Source organism: Cupressus sempervirens, chromosome 9 (assembly GCF_028749045.1).
Source record: "Cupressus sempervirens isolate cs-2001-9-10 chromosome 9, ASM2874904v1, whole genome shotgun sequence".
Taxonomy (NCBI): Eukaryota; Viridiplantae; Streptophyta; class Pinopsida; order Cupressales; family Cupressaceae; genus Cupressus; species Cupressus sempervirens.
This window is the reverse complement of record NC_143126.1, coordinates 797,424,212-797,437,402: the sequence shown is the minus strand read 5'-3', so window position 1 is coordinate 797,437,402 and position 13,191 is coordinate 797,424,212. Positions and strand designations below refer to the sequence as shown.

Sequence of the window (13,191 nt, the reverse complement as noted above, 5' to 3'; positions counted from 1 at the left end):
TTGCTCCCGCTGTCTTGAGGAAGGGCTGCCTGATGCAGCTGTTGGATTGGTTGGCAATCTCTCCAATATTTGTTTTCGGCCTCCAACTTTACTATCTTTTCGTTTGCCTTCCTCAATCTTTCTCTGATTGATGCTATGCCTTCCTGAACCTCCTCACATTCCATCTCATCTGTATTTCTTCCCAAATTATGTTCTACTATTTCGTACTCCTGGGCTGCAATCTCATCCACTGCCTTATTGACTGTTGGTATAGCAATCTGAACCCTTCGGTGACCATCACTGTCGCTTCTGATTACCCTTGCCACCGTATTTGCCATCTGTTTTTGGTTCTCGCTATCATCCTTTTCTATTAGTCCTTGGATATCATCAACTGCGTGAGCCATTACCACCTCGCCTCTCGACATAAGCATTTGCCTTAACCATAGTGGTGCAGTGCATCTCCCCAAATCCGGATTCGGTTCGACCAACAAAGAATCACCAACGGCCTTAGACGCCTGACTTATCTCTTCAATATCAATCGGCCCATCTTCTTCTCTACTAGTTTCTGCCATATTTCCTTGCTGGTTCTCCGAGAGAGGGGAGTACTCCGTACTTTCACTGTAGCCACTTGATTCCGAATCAGAGCTCACCTCCACTGCGGCCCCTTTATCACTCGAATTGACCTCTTGGCTTCTAGCCTTAGTTATACTCTCCCTTGACGGCGCTGCCCGCTGTCTCTTGGCTGGAGGTTCCGAACGTTCTTGGCTTTTCTCTACCTCCAAAGCCCTCTTCTTGCTATTTCTAACTGTCTCCGATTGCCGGCCACTTCCTTCACCCTTCTGTCCGATTGATTCTACTAGACCTTCCTTCGGTTTCATCATCTCATAAGTAAGGAGAACCTTTTGTCTTTGTAGCTTTCTCAACTTGGCATTATACCACGACTCGGTATGCAAATCTACTGTCCTTGTGACTGCCTCCAAGGAAGGATCCTGATGATCGTCCCAATCCACTGGATTCAACTCTGTTCCAACTACTGTCTCATAGTCTTCTCTCAACACACTACGATCATCCTCCAATTGATCGGGAATATCAAGGCCTCTCCATCTGATATCTCTCATCATGTTCACCGACAATCTCGAGAAAGCTAGCTTTCTCACGTGAAAATCATCCTTTGCATTGGCCCAAAAGTCCTCTATAGTGGGAACATGCTTAAATTCGCTTCCATGAGATGCCTTGATAAGACCAACAGGGTCGAATCCTTGCCTTGCTCTGTACCATCCTAGATGATACCACTCCAATTCCTTTTCCGCAGCCTCAAAGGTGGCCCGATTTGGGCAACTATCATTGCCAATTATAATTGAGAAGGAAACGCCTATTTTCCCCTCATTCCTCATTACTCTATCATAGTGCTCAAGCTGCCTAGCCAATTCCATCAAAACTACCTTGTCGGGCGGGTATCTTGGAAGCCTCTTGGGACAAACTGTACTTCCTGCCACTCTAATGTATGTGAATTGCGGGAATTGGATGAACCAACTCCCAAACTTCTTAATCCTTGCTTCTGCTTCCGATGAAAGTCTCTTAGCAGGCGCCCCTTGTAATACCCTTACTGTCTTCATGGCGAATGCATCGCAAAATATCTTGTAATCCTTGTTATTGTGCAAATGAAGCTGCGGATAGCATTCATGCACCAAATATTGCCCCGGCCCATTACCAATCTCTCCTAAGGCCCTAAGTCCCGAACTCTCATACAATCTAGCAATTAAGTAAAACAGATAGGATCCCATGTAGAATTGCCTTTGGTTTTGAACTGTTCTAAGTTGCAACTCTAAATTTTCACTTATGATCCTAGCCCAATCAAATTTTCCTTTTCCCTTTTCAATTTCATCAATGAAGAAGTACATCCAGTTTTCGAATTGCATAGCTTGAGCTAGGCCCATGATCCGGCTGAGAAGAACAATGAGATCGCCATATTCCGGCTTGAAATCTGCCACTGTAAGCCTTGTTGATTTGTTAACTCCTTTCCTTCCTTCGTGTATCCAATTCCGCTTTAAATGTGAGAAGTAGGCCTCTTGGTTACCTTGAAATGATTTGGCCGCCTGATCCACCATTACAACTGTCATGCCCTTGCTCTGGGGAATATTAAATGTCTCTTCAATTGCTTGTTCGCCAATGTTGGCCAACACTCTCTTCCCTTCGCCAAAAATGATGGATTTACTGTCTAGATCAAATCTAGATGCACACTCCATAATCAATTCCGGACAAGGCAAAGTAGGAGGAAAAGCTGCTGCATGTACAATTCCGCTCTTGTATATCCTCTTTGCCAAGGGGGATTGTCCTTCCTTTAGTCTGTCCCTCATCCGTATCATGTCCACTGTAGCGATATTAGTATCGGTTATTTTCTTCATTTTCGAGAAGAAGGAAGTTTTGGGCGTCATATCCTCTTTGTCTTTCTTAGCGTTTGCCCGCTTGGGATTCTTACTTGCACTATCATCCTCCATGCTCGTCGCCCTATTACGGGATGGTAGAGTGGTGGACCAAAAGGCAAGAAGAACCAAGTAGTGCAATTCTTAGAAAAGAGCGAAAGAATGGATGTCAGCTTAAGCACTCCTTGCAACTCTAGATGATGACTTTCACCTTAACTAATAATCTTACAGCAACTTTTCGGAACTCGGGATATGACATCAAAGAATTACAAATCCCTTTGCAAATTAGAAAACAAAGCCTCTAAGCTTATCCAACACTTGCCTTCTATGCAAAAATCAAACTTTCATATGTATCTCTTCTCCCAACAAAATTGCCCAAATCTGATATAAAAATTGCAGCCCCTCTAGAAAATCAGAATTTTGTCTTCCACAAATTTCGGCCCCCACAAAATTCGGCTCCCACAAAATTCGCCCAAGCATGAAAAAAAAATCTGCCCTTCCACAAAATTCGCCCAAGCATAGAAGGAGCAAAATCTGTAAAATCTGCCACCTAGGGCACAAATCGCAGCCCACAAAGTGGAGCAAAAATCCCCAAAAACGCAAAAAATCTGGCCCTTAGACAAATCGCCCAACAATGACAATGGAGAAATTGCCCAAAAATCGCTAAAAAACTGCCTTCCACCAATTTCGCCCAAGTCTGGAAATCTGCCCTTGCTTCAAATTCGCCCAAGCATGAGGAGCAAATGAATTGATGAAAATGAAATGGGAGGGGACTCCCTTTATAGCAGCTTTCACCTTCCTCCCAGGCTGGCCGACTTGGTCCTATAGAGGACAAAAAAACCAAAATTAAAGCTAAGTTAGTGGCCCACTTTAAATACTTTGCCAAAATTTTAATTTTCTAAAATGAAAACTGCACTTTTAATTTGCTAATTAACCACAAATTGCAAAACGAAATTGAATGGTGCCTTGGGGATGCTAAAAATTTCTATTTAATGAGGGTTTGCTAATTAATACATCCTTGAAGTTGAATTTTGGCTAACCAAAAGCCATTTCTTAATATTAATTTACCAATTTCATTAAATACCAAAAGCTTTCAAGGCAAATTTAATCTATTAAAGCCAATTTTTGCAATTTTCCTCTAAATCGATTTTGCTAAATAATTAAAATTTTATGACAAAAAATAAAATTGCCTCTAGAGTAAAAATCGATTTTGCAATTTAACTTCATCTTACAAAATTAAATTCTATTTCACCAAAAAAAAAAATAAGATTTTCCAAGAACCTAAGTCTAACGAAAAATTTCCTTATTTGAAAATCATTCAAATTTACAATCAAATCCAAATTTTCAAAAGAAATCGTCTAAGTACAAAATTCACAATCTTATCCTGCCAAGTTGAAATCAATTTTGAACTTATTCGGCCTAAGGATAGAACTGATAGCTCTGGAAAATCAAGTTGAAACCGGGTGAAAAATACATCTAACCTTCTCCACTGGCCCTAAAGGCGATTAAAAAGGGGGTCCCCAAGATTTTGGGGCGATGTGTGAAAACCTCACAACACAATTCAATTAAAGCAGAGGATAGATATTTTGAATTTTGAGACCCAATTGCCTCCGGACAAAGAATCGAAGCCTACAAGCTAGCAGGAATAAATCTGAAAACCACAATTACCCCTTCATAACAAAGTATTTGACAAAATGCATCAAAGGGGAAAAACAGTGAAAAGTCTAGTCAGACTTGAGCAGCGTTGTTAAAGGTCTCTGCACATCAGTTTTCTACATTTTGAAAGAGCATTTATCTTGATAATTTGGGGAAAAGACTAGGGGTACCTAGCTAGGGGAAGATCACATGGTCTGCGAGATATTAGGAAAGATATTATGAAGTTACAGCAGCAGTTATCCCAGAATTTTGAGCCTGATATAAGAGTTGAAATACTTGGCATATATGAAGAATATAACAAATTCCCATCGATGGTTCAGAAAGACTTACCTTTTATTGATTATGTGGGCTTCCATCCAAACCTTCAAAACAAGACTGATATGGCGAAGAAGAAGTACTATGAATCGGCCCAAGATCTTCTTGCAAAGGATAGGTGCAAAAATTTGCATGAAGAGTTTTCACCAGTCAAAATCCAATTTACATGTGGTTTGGACAAAGAACAACCAACTACAAGTTATTTACAACCTTCACATGATCATGGGATAGATGTTTTTAGTGGCACACATTTGTTGATAGGCAGATTGGATGTACAAGAACCTTACAAGGCTGCTTGCATTAATAGCCCCTGGGTAGAATTTGACCTGTCAGCTAATGACGACAACTCACCATCTTATCTGAGTGTGGATGCTGATTTTAATTCAGACTTAATAGTCAATATAGAAGGTATGGATTCCTTGTGTGATGAGTTTTTTTTTAACATAATCCTGTCCCTAGTTCCTATAAGCAGCTGGGTACGAAGAATGACATTGATGATGCAGACATGTATGATGAAACAATTGCTTCCACCTCATATCCATTTGACTTATCTCATACTCTTGTTAGATCACCTTATTTGGAGAGTCAATGAAAATGACTGAAAGGAAAATTGTCACAGCCCTCTCATATTTTGACAACATATATGAGATGGTTGAAAAACAATTTTGGAAGGGAGAACTAGCAAGAAGACAAAAGGGATTCAAAGAGGAGTTCTCACATTTGCATGTGATTAAGGAAGGAATGAAAACAATGAAATCAAACTATCTACATCTTCCTTCAGATCATGATCATCTTCTCAATCTCGCAGTGATCTATTCCGAGGCACTAAGGAAGAAGGAAGAAGAAGTAGACACCCTTTCTTATGAGTTCAGGAATACTAAGGGCATCCTAGAGGCTTCCTTGGCAGAATTTCATGAGGCAGAAAATCAGATTGTTGAGATTAATCAAGAATTGAATATGGCACGCTCTACCTTGGCTCAACATTCAGATGTAGAAGTTGAGGAGATTGACAATGATGACCATGAGTGGATTGAACAGCATGAAGACAACCATGAGAATTCTAATATTTATATAACAACAGTTATGCATCTACACCATGGCATGTGGATAGAGAAGAAACATGTGAAAACAACTCAAAGATTTCACTTGATGGTGATCATTTCATAGATGGAGATGTTGATTTGAGTATTGGTATTTATGGTGAAGCTGATAATCCTAGATTACCCATTTTGTATGCTAATAGCTTCTACCAATTATGTAGAGACATTTCACTTAGTCTTCATGAGATGACAGCTATATATTTGCTAGCTGGTGATTTTATCTTTATGCAAACTCCAGTTGTTAGTGAGCTTTATGTTTGGCCTTCTACCATTTTTCTTTATGTGATTCAGCCTCTAGAGGTTAGCAAGGGTTGATTCATGGGGATGCCTCACCCTATGACACACACCTTATGAGATGGTTACCCTTCCAACAAATAGGCACGGTGACAGCCACGTCGTCTTCTATATTATCGCTCTAGTTTATGATAGCAATCTATGGTGGACTTATGAGTCGAACTTCATGCATACTCGCAGTTTTGGTTGGGTGATCTATTTGTTCAGTTGGTCGATCCACGATGATAGGTTGATGGACATCCATTACACTTTCCAAGATTGTGTTGATAAGATGGTTTGGAATCCAGGTGTCAACCGTATGTATATGGGGCATTTTGAGGATTTTGCTGTAGTTCTACACAGTTTGAGACCAGATGCAATTAGGATCAAAGTTGCACAACCTGCAATGCTGCAATACTTCACAGATTAACATGGGATCCAGGCATTTGGTTGATGGATGGATTGCATTTTGACACCTTGCTCCGCAATGTGGCAAGATTGTTTTTAGATTGGGCTACAAAGCTACCCACAATTTCATATGGGATACTGGTACTAGTTGCTTGAGGACAAGCAACCTCGAGGAGGGAGGCTTGTAATGTCCCTTTTTTGGGGACATTAGAAAATTACAAGTCCCAGTTACAAGACAATTAAAAGTGACTTTGGAGTAAAATTACTACTATTTAAAAAATCTCTTTTAACTAAAGAAGGGGAAAAGGTGACAAAGGAGATAAGACGAAAGACGAAATACGAATCTGAAGAGTCACAGTTGAGCTTTAAAAGAGGGAGTCTTGTTCTTTCGCAAGTATGCTTGGATATTTACTTGGTTTTTGATCTGATTATTGATCTCTCTAGGAGAGTCAATTGGAAGCTTCAGCTTCAGCTTCAACCTGCTTGGAGGACGAAACCCCACAAGCCAGAAGATGGTGGACAAAAACTGATCGTGGTGGAGGCATCATTTCAAGTGTCTCACTCGTACTTACATTGTATTTGGTCCAGTATTTCCAATCTGACTGTAATATTGTTTTAAAGTTGGATTATGGTGATAATAAGTTATTGTGTTGCTGATATATAATAAGATGGTGAGCTTGAGGTTATAGAAACTGTTATATTGGATGAATTGCTGGTTATTTTGTTGAAAATTATTAGATTCAGTGCCATGCATTGCTGTTCAATATTTTTTTGAGATTTCACTTAAGAGTTTGAAGATAATACCAATCAGGGTATTACACAATCCAAGCAGAATCTATGCATTTACCTTGTGGATCCAAGTGGATCCATCGGGAGCTCGGATCCACGGGGAAATGCACAGACCTTGCTAGGATTGGTGCAAATACCGCAAGGATCTGAGTGAATCCTCGAGGATCAAGCGCAAATCCGTGAGGATTCACAAGCAGAGAATGATGGGTCGGACATCATTTTAAATGTTTTTTTCCTCCTAACCATAAAACAATCGTTTATTCAACCTCCACATACATTTCACCTCACATGCTCTCTATTTTGATCTCATTGTTGTAAGATTGAAATGAAGTCATTGGATTCGTAGGAGATCGATTGTGCAGCTGCAAATACCTTGCAAGAAGTGATTAAGGTATGCAATTCAACCATTTTTTTAGTTCTTTCATAGATCATTTATTTATTTCATGTTTTTCAAAACTTATAAAAAAAAACTCAAGCTTTTGTATAAGTGTTAAAGCATGGTTTTCTTTCAATTTTTTTCTAGATTGCAACAATCATACAATAAGTATTCAAGGCTCAGTGGATAGGAAGGGATAGCAAGAATTAAAAATTGATAAGGGTCTTCTTTATGGAGACACACAACAAGAATCACACAATGTCTTGGGGATGGGTCATACATATGAAGTGTAATTATTGTCATGTACAATATAGAAGCTCCTATACTTGAGTGAAAGCACATTTTTTGGGTCCTTGAGGTCAAAAAATTAACATGGGTGAGGGTAATGGGCTTGAAAGAAGGGAGTGTTAGCTGCTCAAATAGCAGCTTTAGCAATAGAGCAAGAAGATGCAGATAGAGCATTTGCAAAAAGAAAACAAAGTGCTTATAGCAAACAAAAAAGTAAACCAACATCACCACCCAATCAACCAAGTACTAGAACACATCCTTTCTTACCTATACCATCTTCGGATGATGAAGTTGTAGAACAAAGTGCACACACCCACAAGAGAGGCTCATTATATAGGGCATTTCAAAATCAATTGAGAGATATTTCTGATCCTAAAGTTGGATGTTGTCTATTTGTAAATGGGGTTTCATTCAATTTAATTAGATCACCTTATTGGAGAAATATGGCACAAGCAATAAATGCAGCACCTTTTGGTTACCAAGGCCACTAGTTATGAAAAAATGTGCACCACTATATTGCATCATGAGAGAAAAAATGTAGAGGCCCAACTTAAACCAATAAGAGATTTTTGAGCTCAAATGGGTGTCTATTATTTCGGATGGATGGAAAGATTGTAAAAACTGTCCATTAATCAATGTAATTATAGTATGCCTCAAGGGGGCAATGTTCTTGAAGGCGGTTGATTGTGAAGGGCAAATCAAAGATGCAAAATTTATTTCCCACAATCTCATTGATGTCATAAAGTCAATCGGTGTTGATAATGTTGTCCAAGTTATTAATAGAGTCAAGATATGATCATATCTTTTGGACATCGTGCATCGTCCACTCTCAATTTGGTGATGAAAGCAATTGGCAACCAAATTGACTAGGTGAAACAAATATATGAGGAGGCTGAAGAGATTCAAATGTTCGTGACAAATCACCACATGTCACAAGCAATTTTCAAGATTTTCTCAAACTTGGAATTATTGAAGGTAAATTTGTAAATTTAAAATTTTATTTATACATTATTTGGATTACATAAAATTATTTTTGTATTGTTTACATTAGCATATTTTAGATGTGTAACTTAAGTTTAACATGTTCTTAGGTGGCTGAAAGCCGCTTTGCCTCACACAATCGTCTTGAGACAACTTGTGAGGGTAAAGGATGCATTGGCACAGATGGTCACTAGCTCCCAACGGGGCATTTGGAAGACTTCCTATACAGCAAGGGCCCAAAAAATGAAAAGCAATGGTACTAGATGATGATTGGTGGGGTCGTGTGGATTATGTTTTGGAATTCACCAATCCAATCATGGCAATGCTTCGCTTGCAAACACAGATGAGCCATGCCTCATGGATATTTATGATTCCATGGAGACCATGTTGGAAAAGATTAAAATGGTAAGTTCTACATTCCTCTACTATTGTTTATTTGAGAGATATCCAGATTCTAAGATTTAAATTGACATAATCATTAATAATATTTATTATTCATATCTCATATTCCAGGTCATACAGAAGAGGGAGAATGATCCTCAGGACACCTTTTACAAAAAGGTGGTAGAAATTGTTCATCATTGATGGAGCAAGATGACCGCACATTTGCACCTCCTCACATATGCTCTATCCCCTGGGTGCTGTAGTGTTTATCATATGTTTGTGCTTATATTATCAAATGTTTGTGTTGTTGATATTTGATAATGTTCAATTGTATTATGTTATCCCACAAGTACTATAGTGCAAAAGTGCTTCGCCTTCCAAGTAGGGCGGTACCATTTAGAGATGTGGAGATTGCAAATGGGTATAAGAAGGCACTAGCTAAAATCTTCCAAGATCTAGAAATTGGGGTGAATGTGAGGACTGAATTTGCTGCCTTCATCTTAGGAAATGATCATCACCCTACTGCTACAGAGGACCAAAGCAAGATATACGTACCTTCAACCTTAGATGGTGGTACCTTCATGGATGAGACTATACATACCTCCAAACTCTTGCTACAAAGATCCTATCCCAAGTTTGTAAAATTTAACACTTAATTTCTTAAAGTTAACACTTTTGATTCCTTGAATTTATTTTAAGTCTTGTATTCTTTTAATTTCTCTCTAGGTTGCAAGCTCTTCAGTAGCTGAGTAGAGATGGAGTACTTACTCCTTTATCCACTTAGTCAAACATAACCGATTGGCTGCAAGAAAAGCATAAGACCTTGTTTTCATTCACAGCAACTTAGGCCTCTTGTCACAAAAGGATCCCAAGTACAAGTAGGGGCCCGCGAAGCTTTGGGATGTACAACTCGAGACTGTTGATCTAGATATGACCATCTGGGATCTTGCTAGAGCCACTTTGGCTGATGTGGATGATAAGGAGGAGGCTTATGAGTTCAGAATCCACTCAACTACTAGTGGAACCAGTTTGGGTTCCTCTGATGATGTATAAATGGCACTTGCAACTCATCAATACCCCTCTGATGCGGATTTTCTTGAAAATCCATTTGATGATTAAAATTGAAAACTTTAGTCTTGACTCTTTTATGAGTGAATCATGTTGCAAACTTTAAAGTCTACCGATCAATATTTGAATTTTTATAATTTCATTTAGTAACTCAGTAATTCAATGTAAGTGTGTTGATTTTCTTTATAATCGTGAAAATAGATCAATGATCAAGTATACTAGATTCATAGATTCATATTAAAATGATTTGGTTTTAGAATTGTGTATAGTTCTCTTATTATTTTTTGTATACACACACACACACAAATCCTTACGGACCATAAGAAGAAAAACAAAATTTGATGAATCCACAGATCCGATTCACGTGCCCGAATCAGATTCCAATTCTGAATCAGCAGCTAGGCATTTAGATTTACACATCAATAGTGAATATAAGATTACAATTTCAGCAGGAGATATTCTAACATTCAAATATAAATTATATGAATAGATGAATTTGTCTTTTTACATAAATAAGTTTATACTTAATAATAAATTTATTGTTAATGCATTCGTTAATGAATGTGTGTCAAAAACTCAACATAACTCAGACAAGATGATTTTTACATGAGCACATTCAGATATAATATTATATGAAATATATAAATTTATCCTTTTATAAATTAATTTATATATAATAATAAAAAATGAATTACTCATACAAAAACCTTTAATCCTGAGTATTATATGCATTGTCAATAAACATGTTTAAATAAAAATCATCATTCTCACAAGATGTTGATTTTTAAAAACAGACACAAGATTTCTAACTAAATTAACAAGTTAGTCACAAAGACAGTGTAATGACGTAGATGCTGATTTTTCAAAATGGATGAAATATTTCTTACTATCGATCTAACAAGTCAATCACAAAGACAAGAGTAATAGATGAAATAGCTGGACGTGATAATCTCATTGGAAAACATGGAAAAAATCTAAAAGCATATATCATGGAAAGCGAAAAAAATTACAATTCTATGAATGATAGTCAATCACAAAGACGAGTAATGATGTAGATGAAATAACTGGACGTGATAATCTCATTGAAAAACATGGAAAAAATCTAAAAGCATCATGAAAAGCAATAAAAAATTCTACAATTCAATGAATGATAAATTTACTTAATAGTTCCCAAATTTGATTCAATATCGACTTTCCAATTGCATTCTCTTATCCACCATCAACACACGAATATATATACTCTAAATGAATTCCAACATTTAAGATATTATAATAAACAATTTATTTGAAAAAAATAAAATTATAAAAGAAAAAATAAACCCACCTCGAGCAGGAAAAACGGAATGCCCAGGGCCTTGAGATTTCCTTCGACGACTCGTAACCCTCTCAGCATGAAACCAAAATGACGAGCCCTGGCTTCTAAAAACTCATCAACCAGATTAAAGACCACCACCACAGAATCCTCCGCCCTATTAGCCTGCTCAATTGCATGTAAAAGGGCCCAGTTATCTCTCGAACGCTGATCCCTCGACATCCAATACACAGCAGGCCCTGTTTTTCCCTCTACGCCGTCCTTCAAAACCCTAATTCTCCCATTCTGAACTTCCTTCACGGTTGCAACCTCCCCTTCGAAGACATTTTTTTCGGCAACATCGGTTTTTAGCTTCTTTGCAGGAGAATTTTTATTTTGTTCTTCTTCTTCGCCCTTTCTCTTCGCAACGAACAGGGGAGCCATAACCAGATTTCTCCTAATATTAAGCACTCTGTGAGTAGATAAAGGAACTACAAGATGGCTACAGGAAGGAACATTTTTTCTAACCCGTGGGAGCGAAACCTTTGAAAGGTGCTGGAATGAAATTGTATTCTCTGAAAATAACTTGATCAGAAATAAGCGCCTCGAGCCTCGGAAAAACGCATAGTGCTCCACCTTGTAAAGTTTGATAGCTGAATTTGCAATGGCATCAATGGTTCCACCTTTGTTTCAAATTTGAAGTTTTGTTTAGTTAGCAACAATTGAATGTCTGGAAAGAATTGGATGCGGGCATAGCTTAAAAATTGATTCAGAATTCTGTATGATCTGTTCAAATACGAGCCATTAAACATTTTGTTAAAGCTAAGTACCGTGGACAAAACGAGTGGCTGAAGATGCGGGAACGTTGCAGACATTACGCTACTTCTCGCGCCCCGACTGATACATTTTAACTATATTCACGGGCACCAACTTCAAATGAATAAAGAATAAATTATATTTATTTGATAAGTAGGACATGATTTCTTTATATTTATTTCTTTATTTTTTATCATTTATTTAAAGGTTGTATCATAGTTACTATAGGGAAGGTTATACTCCAACTAAAGGTCCACCCCTCTTTCATAGGTTGCTTTCATTTTGAAGTTATTATTAAAATCTTGCATTTATTAGTTCCTTTCAAGTAGGAATACTTATGCATTAACACTAACCAATCAAATTCAAGAATTTAAAAGATTATATGAGATTTCAAATGTTTATATCTTTTTCTAATTTTTCAGTATTTTATAAATCATATTTTTCATCCATTCTATTGGTTCATACTATTTTTGGTGGGGAGAAAATTAATTTTCCTCAACAAAAAAATACAAATATTTTCTTAACAACTTCATTTTGCATTAATGAATGTATTAATTATAATTTTGTTTTTTTCACATTTGTGACAAGTTGATAAGATTTTATTTTTTCAAATCATTTTATCTTCCACCTCACACAACATGTCTAATCAATATTAATTATCACAATCTATTAAATATTTTTAATTTCTTATTTTAAATATATTTATTATTAATTTTACATTAATGTTTATTTTTGACTCTTTCATATATATATATATATATATATATCTTTGTCTTTTTAACATAATTTCAATATGTTATATCTTTGTATTTGGATTTCTAATTTTTTTAATAAAAGTGGTTAAATTATTATTATTATTTTACTTTTATAAAAATAAATTAAACAATATTATTTTTTAATTATATTTTATAATAGTGTTTGTAATATGTATAACTGATAAGTGTTACAATTTTTAAATTATAGTATTTTTATTATTATTATTTTTTATTTAAACAATTTATCATTTAGTTTAAATACATTTAAAACTTAAATATATATTTTAAT

At 36.6% G+C, this 13,191-nt stretch overlaps 1 protein-coding gene across 2 annotated transcripts in view; it reads right to left on the bottom strand.

Moving 5' to 3' along the window:
- Positions 1–12,295, bottom strand: part of PHR1 (photolyase 1) — a 95,180-nt gene extending 82,885 nt beyond the window's left edge. The window contains exons 1-2 of one of the 2 annotated variants that reach the window (XM_089802117.1): positions 12,162–12,295; positions 11,365–12,014 (exon numbers count right to left, since the gene is read on the bottom strand). In XM_089802117.1, coding sequence (XP_089658243.1) covers positions 11,365–11,775 — 411 coding nt within the window. In that variant the 5' untranslated portion in view covers positions 11,776–12,014; positions 12,162–12,295. Of the gene's footprint in view, positions 1–11,364 lie in introns of both variants that reach the window. The other variant, XM_089802116.1, reaches the window with a different exon arrangement.
- Between the last annotated feature and the right edge of the window lie 896 nt (positions 12,296–13,191).